The 24,845-nt window shown below is 39.9% G+C and overlaps 1 protein-coding gene across 7 annotated transcripts in view; it reads left to right on the top strand.

Moving 5' to 3' along the window:
* LOC144478415 (uncharacterized) overlaps positions 1-24,845 on the top strand; it is a 248,983-nt gene that overhangs the window by 203,259 nt on the left and 20,879 nt on the right. For all 7 annotated transcript variants that reach the window (XR_013495341.1, XM_078196269.1, XM_078196275.1 and 4 more), the window contains 3 exons: positions 5,505-5,850; positions 6,508-6,671; positions 9,579-9,691. Coding sequence is in view for 6 of the 7 variants with exons in the window: in XM_078196269.1 (XP_078052395.1) it covers positions 5,505-5,850; positions 6,508-6,671; positions 9,579-9,691 (623 nt within the window). In the remaining variant the exon portion in view is untranslated. The remainder of the gene's footprint in view (positions 1-5,504; positions 5,851-6,507; positions 6,672-9,578; positions 9,692-24,845) is intronic.

A 24,845-nucleotide genomic window follows, 5' to 3' on the forward strand; every position in this document is an offset into this window, starting at 1 on the left:
TATAACATTTTTTCATGCGGAGCTCCGTTTTCGTGATAATCGACTTCAAAGTTCGTTCAACTTATATCGGGTCATATCAAAGAACAAGTTTATAACATGAACGCTATTTCAAATGTTACACATTTGAAACATAAGATTACTATCGCATTCGAAAAATTAAAAAGCGATGACAACTTCCAACAACGTCCGAATGTCATTAATTCATCGAGCAAACTTATGTATGGAGCAGCAAGGAGGACATTTTCAACAATTATTGTAGCATTGTAATGGTAAGTAGTAAAAAAGAATAAAAAATGAGTAATCAGTAGACACACTTTGTATTGTTTCAATCGCACAACTATCACTGTTTGTAAACACTATCCCGAACAGAGACAGACAGAGCAGTGAAGTACACGACAAGCAAATTGTATTAAATGGTTCACAAGTAGAACGAACTTTGAAGTCAATTATCACGAAAACGGAGCACCGGATGAAAAAATGTTATACCAAAATATTTTCTTCTTTTTTAATGTAGAATCACCCCATGCCCGGTTGTACTACGATTTCCGGGACACCCTGTATGGTAGTGACGTATATATTATTGCTTGAACGCAGTCTGGACATATTAAACAATATTGTCCAGACTATTATGTCAACAAAAACTCTTTATTCGGGAAAAGAGGAGAACTTATCTTTCCGACCGTTCACCACGGCATCTCTCCCAACTCTGACTTGTTCTTGTTACGACGCCCATCAAGCAACGACGCCACGATGAACTTTCGATATCTCGATATCAGGAGATATTCGTAACAATATTACAACTTCGACGACAACATCAATAATAGCGACTTCAAGAAAAATTGACTTTTTATTAAGTCGAATTAACTTCGTATCAATCAGTGATGACTTGCCGTCTAATTGTCTCCGTATCGTTAGTATTACCATTATTCCTTCCCTAGTTGAAAGTTTAAATTAATAAAATCATTCTTAAAACTTTACCGACCAGTCATTTCTATTATTATAGGGTATTTTAATCTACCAACAGTTCTATATGTCCATAACAATATCATTAAACAATATTTATTTTGTCTATTTTATTTATTTTATTAATCGTTTGAGGTTACTAATATTTAAAAAATTGTATTATAATATTCGTGTTTAAAAAACCAATTCATAGGCTACCGATCAGTAAAGTGAAAACAAATAACTGGAATTATATTTAGAAAAATATGAAGCAATAAATTATTCTAGCTTTGCCTAAAAGCTAAATGCACGCCATGCACGCGTTTAACGTCACATTACCATACGTTAAATTTCAATAGACATACTGAACACAAAGATCAATCTGACAATTAGTTTTCTATTTTATATCCGATATGATTTAATCGTTCTCTACTAATAATATAATTAAATCGTCCTCTAACCGTTGTATTGTTTTATCAAGTTGAATCATGTTAGTTATGTCGTAAAAGAGAATACTAAGCCTTTCTTAATCAATAAAAGAATTGATTAAAAGTTGTATAGTGTAAAGTGAAATTATTCTATCATTCCCAGAACCAATTGTAATTTGAATATTCACCTTCAACGATTATTTTAATTGACTCAGAATCACATGATTCCATAATGGTGTACGCCATTGTATTTGGTAAACTCTCCGGTATCATTTAAACGTAGATAAATTGGAACGTTCTCGGTTTCCGTGCAATACCTAATTTTTCAGGCCGATCACGCCGCATGCTTGCCAATTAACCGGAACAATCGAGCGTTCGTTTAATCGGGCTCGATCACGTTCGCCGAATAGTTTGCCGGCTCGGTGGAACCAAGATTCGGCGGAATAGCGATATCGCTCGGGAGCATCCCTTGATCTACGATCCTCTCTAGCCGGAATCGGGTCGGATGATCCATGCTGGAATGTAGATCCACCCTCGACCCGCATCCCTCCCCGCTGATCAGCCATCATTGTTCCTGGCACGGAATTTTGAAATTGAATTTGAGTTTGTTGCGCGCAGATTCGCCATTGATTGGAAACTCGCTGGCTTCGCGCCACGTGCGTCGAATGTTGCCCGAAAATATCGGACCGGATGCACGAAACCCGAAAATATGTGCATTTGTAACGTGGACATTTATTTCTCGCGTTCGATGCGCCGCATTCCGTGTTTGTTCTAACGCGGGTTCATCGGTTGCTTTTTGAATCTCGAAGCTTTGTCGTTGTTCCTGCGGCGGCGATTGCGGACCAGTTTAAGGTAATTTTAAATACACGGAACGCATACAAATGCATCGGTGGAAATAAAATGCGCGGTACACTCTTTAATCATCGATGTCTTTGTTGTACTTGGCTCAAGCGGCTTGTTGTTACGGCCACTTCAAAGCTAAGGGAATACTCTGAATAGAGATCCACCGATGTGATAAATCGACTGCAGATTTTATAAATTTATGGTAAAAATAGGCAGCGAGATATGAAATTCTCAAGACACAAGATGAATTTAGTAATGTATTTATTTATACTGCAATTTATGTATTGAAATAATTCTAAGAAAAGAATTTATTTTTATCCGCGATCTCATAGTAATTTAATACTTTGATTATAATACGTTGCTTTATTGCACGTACAAGCAGTATTATTTTAAGCTAAGTATTAAAGCTAGATATTCTATAAGAATTTTTTCCATACTTTATCTTAACCTTTGTACTCTGGTGGTGACTCTGAGGCACTACCAAAATTGTACCATCACGTCCCCAGATAATTTTTATACCAACAAAATTTAAATCTAAAAGATAGTTAAATAGTGAAACTGTTAATATGAGCCACAAAAATCAATTTCTTATGCATAAAAGTGCACTTTGTTACATAAAATCGAAATACCATAAGCCAGAAATTTTATTTCAGATTTACAGATTAAATGGCTTCGAGGGTAAAAAATTAAAATCCTAAAACTATTACTAATAGAAATCTCACTTATTCGATATATATGTATATATACCATTTTGACTTCCGAAGTTTTTGCAATCAGAGTTTGAAAAATTGCGAAAAATATTTGTGCTTTCGAGTAAGTAACGCAGCCGAGCTCTGTGATTGTACCAGCGAATTCTGATTTGACACACAATCGCTCGAGCGCGGCGATTGTTTCTTCGATAGATGCGCCGACGAATGCAACAGCCGGCATATAAATAATGGCGCGATCGGTCCAAAGTGCGAGCAGGAAATTCTTGCAGTGAAAGTCCTGCGATTGCATCGTTTTTCCGAGAACCGAAGATAGCAGCCGCGGATGCAGCGTCGCGCCATTTCGTTCGCGGGTTCTGTCGCGGAACCGTGACGCGGCCGGGTGTTCGCCGATTCAATGGAAAACGAGATACAGTCGTGAAGGAACGTTGTGCTGGCGAACTAAATGCTCGCACGATCGTCCCCGCTAATGGTATCCGATTATAATTAGCATGTAACGCGCGCTTGTGTTTCTTGAACGCGCGGGTAAACGATCGTTTGCTCGATCGGGCAGCTGCATTGTTCCGGAATGCACCGGCGCGCCGATGGAGAGCTAATGGCTTTATTAAGAACTATTCCGGAGTTACCAGTACGATTCGCAACACCGATTCTCTTTGCGGAAATCATTAATATCATGAATCGACCGCTGATGCATCGATTGCATCAACTGCATCGGTCGCAGCAAAGGCGGTGAATTTATATAACAGCGTTTCTATGTTCCATGAATATATTATAGTGTTCCAAATTTCGTTCGATCGCTTTTGATAATAAGAGTAACAATAATAAGCATACTATTACCACTAATAATACATCTATTGATGTATATAAACGTTAAAAATTGCCTCGTTGCGAAAATTTTTAAAAGAATTTGCAAATTATTGCAAGAAGCAATAATTGGTATTTTCTTTTATTTAGAGCAATTTTAATCTCTATAGAGATTATTTTGCGTGGTTGGTAATATTAATCAAAAATAATAGTAATAATAGCTTTAACAATAAGAAATAAAATAGCGAAGAAATAGTAATTAATAAATTGCTGATTTTAGAAAGAACTGTCGTATTATGTTCAGCTAATTAAAATTAATAACACGTAAAATAAATGTTGACACGGTTTTTTTTTATTTTATATAAAAGTCCACTGCCTATCGATTAGAAGAGGCGATTCCATTGGAAAATGTGATTGGCTCTCAATTTTCGAAATACTATTGCGAAAACCCGTTCTATATTTTGGGAGAAAAGGTTAAACGAAAAATCGCGAATTTCCTATTGTCTGGTACAATTGAATAATCGATCGGGCCGTGGATGCGATTAGATGGAACGTTTCCGGGCATTTGTTTCGCGCGAGATGGAATAATGGCGGACGATTTGCGCGTGGAAACGCGCTCGCTATTTCGGAAATGCGTCTAAACGAATCCGGCGTATTGAATTCAATGGTAATTATAGTTCATTTCCGTGCGCCGGGAGAGAGAACTTCATCGTCGCTGATATTGAAAATCAATACGCCTAAATTAGACCGGAAAAATTCAACTCGTGCGCCGTCGAACACTCGAATTGCAATACGTATCAAGGTCCGCAAGGCTACGAATACAATACGAATTATTGGAAATGTATACGACTCGTTTGTTCGAACTGGTCGAACTTTGATTTACATCGGGTCGCTCGAATTACTTCGATATCACCCTCGTCTAGTGACTGCATCGAATATCCGCGAGAATTATTTAATAACTGGCGAGACTGGCGATTGCCATTTTCATATGCTCTATGCAAAAGTATTGTTCCAGAGTTGACCTAAATGACTTGAATATTTTTTTAAATGTTAAACGGACTATTTTTTAATTTTATTATCGCTTAGAGCGACAAAGGGAGATTGGAACTTTCGTTTCCTAACTCTTTTATTCTGAACCTATACAGAAAATTTAAAAAATACATTTTATAGATCTTGATAACTTATACGCATATTGAAAATTTCATCGAAATTGGTTCGCGTTGTTATGAGTTACAAGCAATTAAAGATCCTGAAAATCGCAGTTTTTTTAAACTGATTTCAATGAAGTTTTCGTGCGTACAAGTAATCGATATCTATAAAACGAATTCTTTAAATTTTCATTTCATGCTCAGACGGCGAAAGTAAAAAGCAAGTTGCAAAATTCTGTTCCCTATTCCCAGGAATAACAAAATTTTAGAATATTGCAGCAAACTAGTTTCTTTAATATTTGAAAGCAGTTTCAAGTTATTTAATCCGGTCCCAAAGAAGTTATTGCATTTAAAGGGCGATCGAGCACTTCTTGCCAGGGTTCGTGGAATATCGAGCAGGTGGTGAGGCGACGCGGAAATTCGCAAACATTGTTTCCCCGCGACGTCGTCGTGGAACGTACCGGAGCATGGCGAGGTCTCTCGGCTCTAAACATTCAGCGTAGGTTAAAGATTCACGAGCGGTTCTCGCGGGCGTAGCCGAGGGCGATAAATTTTTCAGGGAAGGTAGAGAGAGGTCGGCGAGGGTGGGGAACGTAGGGTTGTTTTTATCGAGTGAAATATTTTGTTCGCAGCTTCCGGATCCGGGTCGGTGATAGGGAGGGACCCGCTTCCGCCGAGGGCAGTCAGCACGTCGCAGTTGGCACAGAAAACACAGTCGCTGTCGCAGGCACAGACGCTGTCGCAGACGCAGGCACCGGTGCAGGTACAGGCGCAGACACAGGCGCAGACACTGCCGCCGGCACCGACCGGCGTGTCAACCCTTCCTCTGTCGAGGGGCAACGCCTCGCACCGGCAACCCCTTCCGCTCCATCAGTCCACCCCTCAGTCGGTCAGGCAGTCGGACAACGATATAACCGTCAACTCGCAGATCCTCAGGGCCGCCAGCATCGCGGACATCGGCACCAGCTCGCCCTCCATGTGAGTCGAATTTTTCACAGGGTTATTCACCCCGCGGTAATTATGAAAGCCCACGAAACTAGACAAAATGCACTGTACAGTTTTATGCTTGATGCACTGCTGGCTTTTAGTGGTTCTGTTTTCAAACTTTTCTCCGGGCAATTTTTAATTATTCGTTGCGGGACAATTCCATTTATTTCGTAAATCTGTTGTTATGAAAGGGAAACTTCCCTGGAAGGTCCACTGATTTTAGAAATCTCTAGCTGACGATTTAATTGAATTTGGAAAGAAACAATAACCAACCTTCTGTCATTAATGGAGTATGGATTTTTATGCAAATTCACTTTGTCGAGAATCTTTTCATAAAAATCTTAGGAAGAAAATGATTTTTCACATCAAAATCAATTTCAAACAAAATTTCTTGAGGTGGATGTAAAATAGTAATGCAATCAATTTTTGTTTATATAGACATTTAACTGTATTTTCAAAATTTCTATGTGCCATGAATGCATACAAATCTTTTAAGGGTATAGGGAACTTCTGTTAAGAGCGTAGAGAACAGTTAATAAACACTGAAACTGTAGGTCTTTATGAAAAATATCTTTCATCAAGCAGAGTATATTTCATGAAATACGAAAATGGATGAAATGAATTAATTACGAATTTTTATGTTTGTAGGTTGAACAGCAGCGAAGGAAACTTAAAGGATCTGAGGCTAACATCTCCGGGCGGTCATTCCACTCAGCGACTGATCAGCCCGGCTGGACCTTTAAGGGTTGTTTCTTTGAACGACCATCGAGTCTCGAGCCCTAGCGACAGTGACATAAGAGTTCATAGTCCAAGTATGTACCCCTTTTTTCTCTTACATGCTCTCTTTCCTACCGTAATCTCGAAACATTTACAATTCTATCGACGAGAAACAGTTTTTATTGAATTCTTCGTATTGAACAGAAGGATACTTTTGAGAATGAAATTGAATCTTTCGTTTCTGAAGCGTGCTTGCTATCGAATTCTGTGTAGAGTATTCTATAGATACGAATATCCCAAACAAAGGTAGCAAAAAGTAGTCATCGAAACACATATTAAAAAATATTCTGTCATTCGATATTAATTCATAGTGCTTCACTGAGATTCTAAAAAGTATAACCTACAGGGTGGTCCTTTTAAGAAAATGCACCTAAATATCTCTTCGAGTTGTTGTGACAAGAAAAATCATTTTTATGTAATACACACTCATACACGAAATTATTCGAACACTTACATTTCTAACACTCAACTAATGAATCTTAAGATTACATAAAGCAGAAAATAATCCATCAATATAACGTATACCGTTTTTAGAGTACATTTATCGTAAATACGTAATAGAAGTGGCTCACAAAAGTATTTGAACTGAACATTTAATAGTTATTTCAATTGAACAATTAAAGGTTTGAATAGGAAGTTGATCTACCGTTTACTTTTAAAAAACCTTAAATCTGTTTTTCATTCAGTGGACTAACTTAGAAGTAACATCAGCATCTATTGATTACCATATTTCAATAATATTTTGTTTTAATGCTTCATTCCATACGTATTCAATGGGGTTTGAATCAGGATTTTGCGATTGATCTGGCAACACGTGCGTTACATTATACAATATCCTTTCTTTGACTATTTTAGTGGCATGCTTCGGATCATTGTCCGACTGAAATCAGTAATTGTTTGGTAAATTCAAATTTGATGCACTGTTTTTTAAATTTTCCTGCAAAATTTTTCAAGTACTTTTTTTTGTCCATTACATCATCGATAAACACAAAGATGCCAAGCAGTCACAAATCAATATAAATCCACCATTACGTTTTATAGTCAGTCGTAGATTTCACGGTTCTAATTCTGTGGTTTGTTTCCTCTGGTCACTTTTACGTCCATCGCTACCAAAAATGTTAAATTTGAATGTAATGTTGAATTATTTTTACAAATCAATTTTACGGCGAATTTTAAATGCGGAATTTTATTTTTAGTTGAATGTTAGAAGCGTAAGCGTTTGAATACTTTCATGTATGAGTGTATATAGCGTGTATTTTTAATTACTCCTTTCCCATAATTTTCTTCAGAGTTACCAAGTTACCACACAGAACTACATTTCTTCTTGCCCTATCGTGTAGCGGATTGAAATATGCATTTCGATGTGAATAATAAAATAACCTTGATCTTTGAAAATTTAAGTTTTACGTAAAACTAATATCGCGTGTCTCTTGTTCGGAGATTCTTGAACCTATGAACGCGAAGAAATATTTTTAATATTTATATCTTTTCAAAATATCAGAAAGTCGTACACTACGTTGCCGGAGGCTCGCGAGGTTTGAAAAAGTAATGAGATGCTTTAACAGTGCAGTCGCGTCCGAAAAATTCGGAAAAGGTAGCAAACCAATCGGCAAACGAGCCGCGTGAATGAATCTCGAAGATTTGATAGCCTAGACCGAGCCGGTGCCAGTTCCCGCTTTGAAAAGGACGGCGGAAGTTCGCCGTGCTGTTCCGGTTAATTATTCAAATACTCGCGGGGCGAGGGGTGGGCCGCCGCGGCATAAAGCGGTTCGAGGAATAATAGAAATCCCGCGTGTATTCAGTCAGCACCGCCGACGAACCTAACTGCGTTCTACCGATGTCTCGCAGTCTTCGGTATACGCTCGCGACGGGAATTAGGGGTTGCTCGCGCGCACCACGTATCCGGCGGCCGCCGACGATACCAACTTTCTTCCCCTCTGGAAGACAAAGTTGCCAGTCCGGCGAGACTTTTTGATATCTCTATATTTGCAAACTCTGTCCCCTTTATCGTAATACTGAGTTACGGCTGAATTTTGTGCTTTGTTCATCGATTTGAAAAATGAGTAGAAGGAGTCACAAACCTGTTAGCAAAAAGAGAAAATTCTTCCACAATTAGCAAATTACTTTGCAACTTGGACAAGATGGTAGATGTCTTAATTTCTAAGCTTTTAAGACAATTTTTACTTTTTCAAAACTGTCATTAAATGTTCTGATTTTTATTTAGTGCGCTAGAAAACTATTTCATTTAATTTTTACAGTGACGTAAAGAAAAATGTATTTGACCGTAAATCTGTGTTTGTCCATAACACGGGCATATTGTAAAATCTAACCCTATTACTCTTTAATTTGTATCGTTATTAATACTAAATGGAACACTCTTACTATATAGTACATATTTTGTACGACAGAAAATCAAATTAAGAACTAATTTATACGAATATATCCACCAAGTATTTTTTATGATTCCCGAAAAGTAACACTACTTTTCAAAATTGTTGTAGCATGAATTGAAAATATATACTACATTTTAGTATATGAAAAATATGTATAATATGCACCTATCTCTAAGTCTGAATTCACATATAAATCTTTTTTTTTGTAATCACGATTTTAATCCAGATGCGTAGGAATTGAGACGTCTAGCCTACACCATTGTATTTGAGAAAGTATAGAAGTTTTTTAAGCAAGAATCGTTCGCATAACTTTCATAGCTTCAGCAAGAAACATCCTCAAATTCTGAAATCGTAGACATCCACTTCGGAATTGAATTTCTCCGGAACTGATAACGATGGGAAAAAGTGATTTCCACATTTAGCGCGCCGAGGAGGTCTGCGAGAACCTTGTCTAACCGAAGGGTTATCGAAACGAAAAATTGGTACGGGACAGGGACAACTTTTCCGGCCCCTCTAGTTTAATTTTCCCGTGTTTTGAATTTGTTCCAGTCGAGAGGAAAATGGTGAGCCCGAACGGGCGCGAGGTGGACCGCGGCGGAGGCCCAATGGCTCGGCAAAACCACCGCGGTGCATGGGAGTGCAACGAGCTGCTGCATAAAAGGGTGAGTGAAAGACACGTTCCGCGCGACGGAAACCTTCGAGTTGATTGGCATGGCGAAGCATGAAAAGAGAAAGGAACCGAACGCAGCGACTCCGGCCTCAGCTGATTAGTCGCTTCTAGATTTTTTTCTAGCACCGCCGCCCTCCCCCCCCACTCACTCCCCTCCCGCCGCCGCCGTCTGCTCAGGACACACCCTCCCACACTCCTCTATTTATACGTGCTACACTATATTTTTCACGCGCGTGCACGTTGTTGACACGTTGATTGCCGTATCTCTTGCTCGTAGACGACACAGTCTTTTGTACCGGCTTAGCAACGTAGCCCATTATGATACATTCACGCTAATCAATCTTAATGGGCACTGACACGCTGCCGAAAAATTTGAAGGAATTATTCCCAAAACAACTTCGATTCTTTTAGCGTTAATTGATATTAGATTGCGAATATTTATGGAAAATAAAAATTGTTTGCATCAATTGCAAGAAATATAAATTAAACAGCAAGTTCTGCCTTTGTTCATGCAACATGATTGATTCAAAATAATACATTCCACTATATTAAATTTTAAAACGACTTCAAACCTTTTGCACTCGATACTGCGACACTATACATACAAAGTGGTATTTCTTTTCAATTATTATCTATTTAATCGTAAGTGTCGTGCTTTTTACTTCAATTCAATTTACTATTGTAAATCGAAAATTATACAAAGTTTGCTCCGAACTGCTTTCAGGTATATTAGAAAAATCATTGGAAAACTAAGGGTCAATAAAATTACTATCAAAGACATCATTTCGAATTACCTTCAGAAGATACCATCTATTCGTTTCTGTTCTAAATGTATCATTGAAAGACGATTGTAACCTTCTCCAAGTCATTTAGTATAACCTTGACAACATAGAGTCCAAAGATTTTTCGGTGTAGCGGGATGACAGTTCCGGCAGTCAGCATGTTAATGCGACACGCAACAAGCAAGCAAGCAAAGCAAAGCACGTTCACACGTACCGAGTTGCTCGTGAGTTTTGTTCGGCGAGTGTGCAGTAGTTCGCATTATCGTCCCAGCATGTAAATTCCATTAGCCCAATTAATTAGAATGTTACCCGGGGCTGACCACCCCCGTCGCACCGTGTCGTCCACCTGCTAACCAAATTAATCGCGTTTCTGCGGTCCGCGACCGGATTCGGAACGACACCGGCCAAGAACTAGACGGTCCGAGAGTTTCCTCGTTAACTCTCGGTTAATCGAAACTTTCTAAAAACATTTTTAAAATGTTTTTCCGAGAGAAATATAATCACTGATCCAACAGAAATGTGGGCGCCGAACATTCTCAAGCCCTCGATATTCGTCGCACCACAATATATCTTTGATCTAACTACGTTCCGTATCCGCGTTCAGAAGAATGATTGCCAATAAGAATCTATTCCTAAAACACTGCCTATATGTCTCCTCATCACTCAATCAATGTTTTCTTCTTGAAATGTTGCAATAACTATCTTCATCTCGCTTTGTGTGTACACATCTTTAATATTCTCTCTTTTCCCCATTATCAAAATTCTCGTTACAATCTCTTCATCATCTTCTCCTTTTCACAGTAGCAAAAGTGCAAATTTTCGATTCGTTATAGAAAGATATTTCTTTATACGCGCTGCTCCAGCTGCTTGACGACGATATACCGAACAATAAACGCATCCTACATAAATCATATACGAGTCATGCATCTGGTTGCACGCATCTAACGCCGCTAAAAAAACATCATTCCCGCGCGGACGTTGCGTTTAGTCGCAACGCGACGAACGCACGCGTCCAACCGTTTACGTCTGGCGCTCGTAGGAAATCCTACCTTTCGCGCTGCCGCTTCAACGGCCGACGAGTGCAAAGTTCACTGCAATCTCGAGTGCAGAAAAATCGGTACAAATGTTTCTACGGAAAATAAGAAAATTGTTCTATGCGGAAACGATCCATGAAGAAGTCTTCCAGCGATTTCTTCCAAGCGAATTTCTTCGAAAAGTAGATCGAGGTAGAACGCGGACGTTTAGGATAAAAAGATAACGTGTCACCCGGTTTCGAACCCAATTTCTCGAGACACGGGTCAAGTCTTGCAAGCACGATACGAAATCGATGGCTATGAGGAGGAGGTTACAGTACGATTCGAACTGCTCGCGAGATCCGTTTTTCGACCGAAGATCACCGAAGACATAATAGATGTCCAGTCCCGCCCCCGTTGCTTCGGATTTGCAACACGTTCAATATGCGAGGGACCCTCTGAAAGCCATTGAAACCTGACGGTGCGCCAGTGGCGTCTCTGAAACCAGGTTGCAACCCCGTGTCGGCCCGCAAAGAGCGAACATATTCGATTCAATCGTGTTCGTTTGAAGCCAGACGCTCGGTTGTTTGATTAATGAGAACCGGGGGCGGCTTGTCGCAGAAATTCATTAGCATAAACGGGGGTCAGGAAAGTAGAGGGGGGAGCTGGGTCGGGTACGCGCACCGTGTCGAGGACGCTCATGGAAATCCTATCAGTTTCAATTGTTAATATTCCTGGTCCGGCGGCTGGGCCCATTCTAATTTCGTTTCGAGACAAGCGTCTATGGTTACGGACCAATCCACGCAATTTAATAGCGTCGGATGGCTAGAGACGCGGGCAGATTTCGGTAGTGAAATTGCTAATTAGTGTTATGTGACTGAAGAGATACATTTCAGTGTTTAGGATGAATAACGATTATCCTAGTAGGTAGGAATAACGACCTAATAGGTGGAGCATTTAGTGCAAATTCTGGTCATAGAAATCCGGAGTCTTGAACAGTATGGGGTAGTGGATCCAGTTACTATAGGGTAACTAATTGCTACGCCTTTGGTTCGTTTTTCGGACATAATTAACTTCATATGTATCGAATAAGCTATAATCAAGTATTCTTTTATTTTGTTTATTTTTTAATAAAAGAATTTAATATTCTTCGATAAATATGGAATTAATTATAACGTTGACCAAGCCATTTTTAATTCTTTTATTCTATTTATTTTGTTTAGTTCTCTTATTTCTGAATTAAAAAATGTCATATGCCTTATTTGATGAATATAAAGTTATAAATCGATAGTAAATGAATATAAAGTTATACATAAGACATTAAATTTTCTTATTTTTTTACACTAAAAAATTTAATGTCTTTTTTTATTAATATAAAGTTAATTATATCCGGAAAAGAATCGAAGGCATAGCAATAGGTCAACCCACAGTAACCGGCACCTCTATCCTATGTTTTTCATGTCACATGATTTTATAATTAGATGCAGTGTTATCTTGGGCAGACATTTTCCCATCGTTTAGATCTAGATGGGACCATGTGTCATTTTTAGATTTCCCGCAATAGCCAATTTCTTGTCATCCACCAACTTATTCAGAAGATTATATGAACTGAGTAAGGATAAAAATTGCAGAATTGTATTTATCTCCAGTAATTATTCAATTATACTTCTTGAATGCTGCGCTCCAAAATATTTAATATTGTATCCTGTATTCTATGAACTGTCGCAAAACATATGGATTTAAAAATTGTATTAATAGAATGATGAATCATTCTAATTCCGTATACGGAAAAACAGACCTAATCGAACAGTCCCTAGAAATTTTAAAACTATCGATGCAGCATATTGTACAGTGATTTACTAACCTTTAAAAGCGACAATATTTTCTTCTCTTTTCTTTTCTCTACGTACTAGCTTATCTTGTATCAAAGATTCATTAATAAATAAATTAAAGCTCTTGCGCAATTTTCTATGGAGTGTCGTCGCTTTCGGAGAGGTTTTTCGAGTTTCCTCATAATATTTCGAGCCAAATGGACGAAGCAAAGGTAGAGAGACGCAATTTCCATGAACCACCGCAGTCCGGTAACACGTTGTAGTCGAGGTTCGATGGTACAAGGTTCGAGGACAGGAACCGAATCGCCTCTTTATCTGGAGGCTGCGGGACACGCTCCGGCGAGAAAGTAACGACACAAGTGTCGTCCTCCCGCTGTCGTTGATTGCAACGTGTGCGGAGAACAGAAAGCTGGATCCCCTGCGCCAACGGAGAGGCAAAAGGAGCCCGAAGCGAGGCGGCAGAGAGAAAAGAGACCTCCAAAGAAAGACAGGGACGGTGGAAGGCGGCGAGAGTCGGAGAGAAGTGGCCGAGAAGGGGCGAGGGAGGGAAAGAGGATTAAGAAAACCGTGGGCCAGGGTCGATCCTGCATACGGTCAGCAATGGTCAGCAAGGGCACCGTGCCAGGGAACTGCAGACGGTCCTTAAGCTTCCCTCACAATGGAGCTTTGTTCTGGAGACCGTCCTAGGACCGGAAACGTGCATAGCCTCTTCATTTCACGCTGTCGACTTCCCACTAAGCTTTTCGGATATAAATTACTATTTTGCGATCTTAGAGCTTTTCTACGTTACGGCATTTTTAATCGAACAACGTGACTTTTGGAACAGTATAAATGCTTTTGTATATATGTTCTTATCATGAGTGGACTGTGGATGTTTATGCAAATACACATTTTTTAAGAATAAGAATATTTTTAAGAACAAGAAATATATTATTGAAAGCTGAGCAGAAATTAGGCGACGATGATTGATTGATATGAATTTGGCCACAATTAGGTAATTCCAAAATTGTATTATTAACTTTGCATGCGTTGCATGTTGAATATGTTCCGCATATTTTTGTTTAGAAACATACGCAATAATATATTGTGTACGCTGTTTGCCGTGTATATACACGTATCAAAACTATTTATTGGTTTATTTAATTTATTAGTTTTGACAACGTAAGATTAATTTATTTGATATATTAGTCAGCACTTGCATCATAACCGGAGTAAAGTGCTGAATAATATTCAGTGAATATACGCCACACGAATTATAGGTATTTTCGAAACATTGAGTTGGTAATTGAACTTTAGTTGTGTATATTAGTATTCCGACCTCGAACATTTCAGTTGCTTCTTATTAAAACGACAAGAGTGTGTCAATATTTCGAAAATGTCAAAATTTTTTAAATGTAGAATTTCATGAATAAATTAATGCCAATTTTAAATTAATGTCATTTGGAAAAATAATGAAGAAATTATTTGTTGTAAAATATTTCAATGCGAGTATAAATTATAATCGAAAATCACTGTTTATATGGATTGATCACTTTCAGCAAATGAAAGCCACAAGCGGAATAATTTGAAGTTATAATACATCAGAATCACTGTTTAAAATGTTTCTCTGAATATTTATATATTTTCATGCATATTTTGTATATTTTCTTGATTGAATTAACAAGCATAAATATCCGCAGTCTAAACATGTATTATGTCCGTCGTTTTCAACGTCAATTCGATCCGAATGCAAAATGATAATGTTTCCCGGTTGCAAGAATCAGAATCCCTCTACTGCTATTCGAAATTTGCACAATGTCCGGAGTGAAATTATAACACTTTAATAGAGCAATCAAACAGCGACCCAGGCAGGTATGGAAACACGCGACAGCCGCGTACGTGTCCGTCAAGCTGTCTTCGCGGTCTCCATTTGAATTAGCGAAACTCGCTACCAGAAGAGCGATTGTTCCACCAACTGGAAGGAAATTCCTTAATCCAGGCACTTTTAAACTGCCAATTAATTCGGCTATAGAAGGCTCCTCCGGTGTATTTAAATTATGGATTCGGCCGTCTCCGGTCGGAAAAACCGTTATATCGCTTGATTAAACAGTCTGGGAACTTCTTTGTTCCTGCTGTTTGCGTCGAGGAAGCTGGAAACGGGCGTTGTTTGACTTGGAACTGCCGGACGAGGAGCTGAAGTCTTGGAGGATAACAGATTTTTCTCAAAGCCCGTTCCTTTTCTTGTTCGTGGAGGCTGTTTGTACTGGGTGCTCAAAAAGTGACGGCAGGATCCAGAATGCAGTGCGAACTAACTTGCGTCGAATTTTCGTTATTCTAAATAAAAAAGTTATAACCCTTGGACCATTTGCATAACTATACAATCGACGGTATCTCATCACTATTTTTCGCTTTACTCGTCAATTCTTCAAAATATATTTATAGAGATACTTGCCGTATGTAGCGTATTAGACGTACTGGCATGTTAACCTTCTTCCGGTGTTTCTAGTGTAACAGCACTTTATTTAGATCAATATCAAGAAATAGAATAATTAGGAGACGATTAATCTAGCTCAAAAGTTAATTCGTGGCTCCCGGATAGGGTTTGGTTCGGTTCTATTGTTCTAGAAATGAATTTGTTTCAGCATTCTTGCTGTAGGATGAAATTAGCTTGGATCAACTTGTAAAGAACTAGAACGAACGTTCATGAACTTTTCCATCACCCTGTAGCGCGAATTCATCGTGGAACGATTAAGCAAAATTGTTTCCGCTCGTGACAACGACGTCTCTCAGGACTCAGCCATTTCGCAACGAATATTCTATCCGAAAGAGAGGACGCAGGACACTTTCGCTATCGGGCAAGCCTAAGAACTGTTCAAGAGAATCCTGTGAACGTCCTCGTTACGCGGAATAGGATCGTTTCGCGTGGACACCCGAGAAGAAGACGATTCTCAGAGTCCTTAAAAGCCCCTGGCTTGTCCCGAGGACCTTAAAGCTCTCGAGACACTCAAATACCTCGATCTTGATAGTCTTGAAGGGTTCGGAAGTCGAGGAGTGCTCTCCAGTTCGGGAAGAATCGAAAATCTCGGTCGCCCTCGAGCGATTCGCGGGCTATGACGTACATGTGTAATGGCGGATCGGGCTTTGGACCGCCATCGGTGCGGTTATGGCTTCTCGGGGAACGGCTGTACGCCTATGTCCTGCGGACAAGCTGCAGGCAAATGCGGACAACAGGAACAGTCAAATTTTCTGATGATAAACATCATTCACGCTATCTAGAACAAAAAAAGGATACATCAAATTCACAATACAAGTATCACGTAATTATCAAATTATGGATCTGTATGCAAAATCAAAATTGTCTGTCTGAATTGTGGAAGCATAAAAGAAATAGAAATTTTATTCTTCCTTCAGTGACTGTAATAAGCAGAATTAAATTCATTTAATCTTTTCAGTATTAAATCTAGCTTACTCGATTTTGTTATAAACGCATAAAATTCGCAGTTTAATTATTGTACTCTTAACGACAAACGTCCAGAACCTAAAATTTGAGTAAAATTTGACATTTTGATAAATGCACGTCTTATTAAATTAGAAGTACATACGATAGTAAAGTATGTAACACATTGCTTGTACCGCAAAGATAAAGAAATAAAAAATACGAAAATAAAATAAAAATTAAAAATTACAGAAAATTAAAATTATTATTTTACTTAATGCGATACTATTTTTTGTCCTATAAAATTAAGAAGGTTCTTTACATCCAAGAATATGCATCCGTGTTACATAAGTTTCGTCGAGGTGTTTAAGCCTGATCATTTCTGAGCCATTCGTACCTATCGACTTTCACTCGGAACTACTTCTGACGGAGCCACTTCTGATAGTGGACTCAGTAGATCGACACTAATCGAAAGCCACGTTTGTTTACAACCAACACAACTGGATCTTGCGGTGAAAACGCGGAGAGGCATTCAGGGTATCGATGACGAACGCGGTAGCAATCCAAGGATTCCATTCGCACGTATCAATCGATCGAATCTCCCGCGATCTCTTTGATCCTTGACATAAATTACGTCCTTCCAATGACCACGCTCGCTGACTGCCGGACAGATGAGAAAACAATAAAGTGTTCCAACAATAGAAGAAATGACGCAAGAAACATCTTCGGTTGACGGTAACACGATGCTATCACGTAATGTTTGCTGTTGTTAAGTAGTACCTCCAATTCGAGATACAACAAAAGAAGCATCGTTAGTCAACCTCGTCATTCCTAAGCTCGACGTCCGACAAGAATCTTGCAAAATTGTCTTTTAGGGATCAGAGACGAATCTCGGGAACTTATGTCGAGTTTCTTCGATAAGTTGTTTGTTGTTGGCTTGATAAAACGGCGAATAATAGTTACGCACTCAAGATGAAGTTAAAGGAAAGCATAAGTCCTTTACACTAAGTTTACGAACTCCGTGAAAATGACGGATCAGTAATATTTTAATTTACACTTATTCGGATTTCAAGGATACATTTATAGATTGTTTATTGAATACATGTATCACCTGCGGCAGATATTGCAACACTCGTTAAAAATCAGAATAAACATTTTATTGTTACGTTTAAAAACTAATATGAAGCAGCTGCATTTAGTACTCCGTAAATCTAGTGCTAAGAACACGAAAATCGTTGCAGCGTTTATAAAAACGTGCAAGGTACCCTAGATTCCGATCTGCAGAACAACGTTGGAACCGCTGATTCGCGGATGGCTTATGGATACGAAAGCGTAGATATCCGAAGCTTTCTCTTGTTTATTTGCAATCGCAACGAAGGCATTTGCAAGAGCTGAAGGAAGTAGCTCGGAGAGAAAAGGCAACATCGGTCGAAAACGCTCGCTGACTCGCAGGATGGATTAGGAATACGAGAGCGTAGACAGAGCTAAACGGCGAAATTGCTTCGATCGCGAATCAGATGCAAGGCTTGCCAGTTGCAAAGGCAGCCTTAGCCCGGCCACGCCGGTCCGAAGCCGAGCCGAGCCGAGCCGAGCCGGCCAGGGATCTCAGCCAGCAAAACGTACAAAACGACGACCTCGGCAAGCCGAGCAAGGAACCACGGTGCATGCCGGGTACTGTAGGAGTTGGTGAACAGGCTCCGGCGATCGGGCCGGGCCGGGCATCACGCCAGTCTACCAAAGTCTTCGTTCCACCTTCGCTCGGTCACGGTGGCGCGACGCTTCTTTTCCCGATCAGAGCTTTCTCCTCGCGAGTTGTTTACCGCCGGTTCCTCGAACGCGGGTGCTCGCGATGTGAGACCGTCTGTTCTCACGTCCCCGACGAACAGCGTCCTCCAGAACATCCTCGAGAACATCCTCGAGAACATCCTCGAGAACATCCTCGGCACCCCGAGCAAGGAGGATTCCGCGTTCTCCTCAACGATGGAACCCATCCGAGCCACTTGAAGAGCCCGTGTTTTGTTTGCCGCAGCGGCAGCCAGCGCCGCGACGTTCCGCGCCGCTTCGGATACGCCTCGGATCGATGTGGACGCGGTACGTGATGTCTAGACTGCGGGTCTTTATGCTCTCGTGCAATCCGCGCGTTTCTCAGATAACAGAATGCATTGCTAGTCTGATGTCCCCTACAAAAGGGCCTCGCGAACCTACTGTGCCTTGTTTGTTCCTTTTGAACAATTACTGTGCCTTCGCTGCGGTTCCCTAGTCTTGGTTAACATCTCCTGCGTCTGTTTCAAGACATGGGTGTTGCTTAGGATTATCCCCATTCTTTGTGCCATGTACCTGTTTAATTCGATTTCTTTAAGAATTTTTCACGTTCTCCATGATCACTCTTACAAAAACTTATAGTTTCGCCATTAAAATGACCTGTACGTTTTACGAAACACGAATGCATTTACGTAACATAGGGCTTTATCGTTCAGGTAGATCGATACTCTACGATACTTTCGGTCTCATTGTTCCCAATCGTAGCCGCTTAATCTCATTGCAGGTGCATCAAATCCACGGTTTAACTATGTCATATTTATGAGAGAGTATTCAGCAAAATATCAAACACTACTTTCGAGAGCAAAGTCAGAAGTTACGTAATTTAGTATCGTCCTGATATTCGCCGCAGGTAACACCATATATTGAATAAATAACTCGCAAATCTAGCGTTGAAGTGCACAGTGCCAAAATTAATTTCATTGCCGATTGTGAATCATATAAAGATCCGCGGTCTGACGGTGTCCTATGCGCAACCTTTGTCCGTTTGGCATACTCCTCCGGCGCAATGCTCGTCCTCTTGCTCTCGCCGCGATGATCAAAGAGCAGCTGCAGCAGCGTTCGTGATTAGAGAGATTCTTCGGGTTTTGGCTGGTAGACCGAGGATCAAAGGTCGTTGTTCTTTCTGCTATGCATCGCTGCGAGATTAGTGCCCCCATTGTTCTATCCTTCGGCCAGATTCCTACTTAAACGATGAGACACGTCGTTTGAATGATCGGAAGCCATTGTTCGCTGCGAGAGCGATAGTTGAATTTTCTTCTGGGTTCGATCCACTAGATCACTCGAACAGTGTTCTTAATCCGGGTAAGTTCGGTGCCCGTTAGACACGCTGAACAGCTTGATGGTTCTTGGGATGTGACAGCTAGACGCCGTCTACGGCTACAAGACTGGCCTTTGAAACACGATCCGCTCGTAATGCCGAGCACTATCGCGCGTTGCTGAAGACGAACGAGCTGGAGGCAGCCCGCCCCCGAAACTCGAACTCAGCCGTGACATCCGCGTCGGCGTTGTATCCGCAGACTCGTAAATATTCATGCGGCGAATTTATGCATACGACTGTCACGTCCCAGAAAACGGCTTTTTACGCGTACGCTTTTTGCGGCGTTGTCTCTCGGCTCGCGAGATACAACCCTAATTTGTTTTCGGGGAAGTGAAATCACCTTCTGTCGTGGATGATTTTAAACGGAAATAGTGTACCTTCGACTATTCATTTCTATTACCAGGTCATTATAATTGTACTATAAAGTCGATGTATTTTACACTTAACGACTTGATGTCAATTGCGTAGGAAGCATGGATCTTTTATGTTAATTGAAGGTGCCGAGGAAAAATGATTTCAAATTGATCTGAATAAGTTGCGACCACCTATTTCTATTACCAGAATGACTATAAAAGAAACATAGATTTTCTTCTTTTGTTATTTTTCTGGTGTAATAGTGGTTGGATGACTGAACTGGTACAGTGCTAACTTTCTATTTTGACCAGAAATATAGTTACATGAGAATATAGTAGATTGTAGCACATTTTCTCCATTTATCTCCATTTATGGGTGGATGGTTTTGCCCAGTCCCGACCATCTTCTTGACCAGAGAAAATAGTTACACGAGAACATAGTGGATTATAGCACATTTTACCCATTTATCCCCATTCATGGTTGGATGATTTTAAAATGATAAAATTCTGACCCTTTACTTTAATCCAAAAAAATAGTTACATGGGAATATAGGGAATTATAGCACACTTTGATCCCCATTTATCCAAATACGAAAATTTTGGAAAAAATTCTGGGCTACGTCCACTATCGTTGTATGTATTGAACAATTTTTTCCAATATTTTCGTTGAAAATGAAAGCTCTAAGACAAGTTTAAAGCGACGATATTTGCAATCGTAGATGGTTGACTAAACCTTGACTAAACGAGAAATATTGTCGCAGTTATTGTGCCTGATTTTTGCCAGACTTTTTGGCAAAGTTCAACACAGTAAAAAAAGTGGAACTAGATTTTTCTAGGAAGTCTTGCGCTTGCTTGAATATCGTAGCAATTGCTACTTTGTTATCGGGTATAACGACCTGCCGTGTTACCGTCTCACAGCCGCAGAAACGTCGTCGGTAGCGTCGGAGCCTTAGTTAGGTTTGCTCAGTTTATTGTTTGTTTGCGTGACGATTGCGCGGCGTTCGTTTCGCTCGTCGCGTAAGGTTTACGGGACACCGATTCCACGGGGCGGTGGAACGTCCCACATACTACACATGATATTGCGTTCCTTTTAATCTTCTCCATGCCAGTCGAATCGAGTCGTTTGAAATTGCGCGCGGCCATAGCTTGTACGCGCAGCGATTTGACCAAACCGCGGTAAGCTATGAATTTTCCGCGGTGAATCATTCGCAGTATTACAATGTACAGGGTGAGTCAAGAAATTTTCACGTTAGAATCGTTCAACGACACGACGATGTCAGCGGTTGTTGCGAAATTATCTTTCTCTTAATGATCTAATTTTTTACTCTGCAAATTCATTCTATTGCAATTGTTTAATTTCAAAATTATAAAAAATATAGCTGTACTTGTTGAAGCCTGACCTAGAGAATAACACAAACAAAAATTGCATCTTCACTGTTTTATAAATTGGGAATGTCGTATTCCTGAGCATTTTTTTACAATTTCGAGTATTAAAAGATCGATTTTTAAAAGACAAAATTCTCAGCATGGATAAAAGTTTTTTGATTCATATAAAAAATTTCGAGTCAATTCGACGCATTTAAAATAACTTAGCCACAAAATAAAGCGATACTCCTCCATTTATTCATAATATTCCTTCGTATACGGAAAATATCGAGATCATATTGTTTAATTAAAATAAATTTTGGTAAACCATAATTTGACTCACTCTGTTGACATTGGTCCTCCATCGAACGCGCTCGTGTCCCCTTTCATTCGCTTTCCGAAAACACGTTACGCAGCATGCTATTCGACGCAATCTTGGTTCTCACATCTTAATTACTACAATTATACTCTACTCGCCAGTAATTAACAGCGTGAAATTAAAATCCGGAAAGTATATCCTCCGACAAAACACGTATGGCACAAACCTCGACGATCACATAGCACCTGACGCTGCCTAACGTTCAATCCCACATTTTCATCATCGAACCAGAGAGAACTCCTACAGAAGCGAAACTCTAACATAGGTACAATGAAAATTTTAATTACCACAAAATCATCGAAAAGCTGTCGTTTTTCAACAACCAATTTGCATTGCCTATGCGCCGTATACCACGCGCGTATGCGCAACGTACAACTTAAGGCTGAAATACACTACCGTGTCGATCTTGGTCCGAGCAAATATTATTTCATTGATTTTTATCGAAGTGTAGATGCACAGTATAAACGATAGTGTGTTTCGGACCTTAAATAGCCAATGATGAATCAGTGGGGAAATTTCTAAGGCTCGAAAGAAGGACGCCGCATGTCACGTGTTTTCACTTCGGAGAGATCGTCGCTTAAAGTTTCGATCATAAATGCTTAGTATTAGTGGAGCATTAGATTGCATAATTTATACAATTAACGCAATAATTGATGTCTAAAATGCAACATGCGGCGTCTTTCTTTAGTGCCGCGGAAATTGACCGCGTTCAATCGTCTTCAATTTCCCGCGTGCGATTTCTTCGTCCTCTTTCTTCGAAAGGTCATGGTGTCGCTGAATGGCATTCACGGACAGTAACAGATGACTGTAGTTGAAGATTGAAGTTGTCAAAGCCTATGTACGGTTAACACCTGCTTTTTGCGTCGACCTTCTAGAAGAATAAGAACGGAGAAACTGCACCCAAGAATTTGGAAACGTTTCGGTCTGTCATCACTGGTGAATCTAAATGCGCGCTGACTAATCGGTTCGAAGTTCAAGGTCACCTACTCTGGTGACCCAAATCTCTTAACTGCCATAGTTTCGCTTCTGCAAGAAGGCTCGATGGTCGAGCTGAAATAGCGCGTAGCGATAGCGTTTTCAGAGCCCGATAAGCATCGCTGGCGTGTAGCAGAGAATCTTTCGGCAACGAGTCACGGGGGACCGCGAGGAGGATAATTAAAAGGCCACACCCGGTGTGGCCTAATTAAAAGAGCGCGCGTTCGCTGGCTAACGAAAGAATTGCATGCATCTCGACAGAGCAACGTGGTCGTCGGGTCCCATCGAGCGGAGACCTTGAAGCTGACGCAGCCAGGGACCCAGGGCCTTGTCCGTGTGTCCGCCGGCGAACTCCTCGGCAGGACCCACGAGGAGCTGGTCCTCCTACTGATCCAGCTGCGCCGGCAGAACGCCACCATCTACAAAGCGATGGAACACTGCCACATGGAGATCGAGGCTCAGGTCCGGAGACATTTTCAGTGAACCAATTTCGGGACCAGCTGGCCACAGTCAACGATCTTGAACAGTTGAATCTCGCTGGTGTCTCCTTTAGCGCAATCAGCGTCGACCTTTCGTGGTCCGAGGAATACTAGAATCATTTCGCGAGCTGTTTCGATTTTTAACACTGTTCAACTTAGGACAATGAGTTGTTTATTTAACGCTGGAACGGCGGACCTTTTTAACAAAAATATAACTGATTATAGCTAGGGTCGTTTGTAACTGTACATCGATTTTTGTCAATATGTTTTCATTTTACGCCTTTTAGACACAGTTTTTATGTACCAGAACTATCAAACCAATCAAAATGTCTAGTTTCTGATTATTGCTCTCACAATATTATCCCTTTGCACTCCGTTGTCTTCTCTCAGGGGATATCGAGATTTTAATATATCACTAGACGTAAAAGTTTATTAGCGAGTATGGGGAATCAATTTATCTCAGCGCAACTTTTTGAGAAATATACGTTTCTCTGAAGAAAACAAATCAGAATATGGTAATAATAATATATAAATATTACTGAGATATATAGAATTATATGTCTACGTAAGATATATAATGATCATTTGAAAATTGATTTTCAAGAGCAGAGAATACGTCCATGAATATATTCGATGAAGAATAGATTGAACAATATACAAACTATTTGCAATGTAGGATGAAAAAAACAGGACTGTATTGTTTCTTCTGACAGAGAAATACAAGATGGAAGACGTCAAATCACTTGTCATTGTAAAATATGCAGTAATCAGCCTGAAATGCGTATTGGGGAATGCTTTAAAATTGATCATACTACACAAAATTATAAGAAACAAAATGTTGATTTGCAAATATTCCTTGATATCTACAAATTCATATAAATCGAATATTATTATAATATCTCACTTTGTTCCAAACGTATACTTTTAGTGCTGGTAGGTAGCTTCCATGATGGTGCGGACTGCAAAGAGTTATATAATTATTATAAGATCTTGTCATTTTTACAAAACAATATAAATTAGTCGCGTTTAGATACCATTGATTCTAGTGTTAATGGAATGTATGAAAAATTAATTATCAGAAAATAGATAGTTAAATTCCAATATTTATACTCGAGATCGGAATAGATCCAAGCTTCACCGTTAGAGCGTTAATTTTCGTGATCTTTTTCTTAGATCCTTCGTCTCTGAACAAAATGAAATCGAAACTTCCACATATATTGCATAATTTTTGATAATAAACAAAATTTCTCGTAATAGACTGGTTTAAACTAAGGAATTGATATTACTCGCAAAATGATCAAGTATACCAACGACTTCCGATTCGGTCTGAGGAGTCTTAGCGCAGGATCATCGCCGGTTTCCGACGTCCAATAAATTTACGTGGCCGGACGTCTTCGGACGTTGACAGATGGCG

This window comes from Augochlora pura, chromosome 2, assembly GCF_028453695.1.
Source record: "Augochlora pura isolate Apur16 chromosome 2, APUR_v2.2.1, whole genome shotgun sequence".
Classification (NCBI taxonomy): domain Eukaryota; kingdom Metazoa; phylum Arthropoda; class Insecta; order Hymenoptera; family Halictidae; genus Augochlora; species Augochlora pura.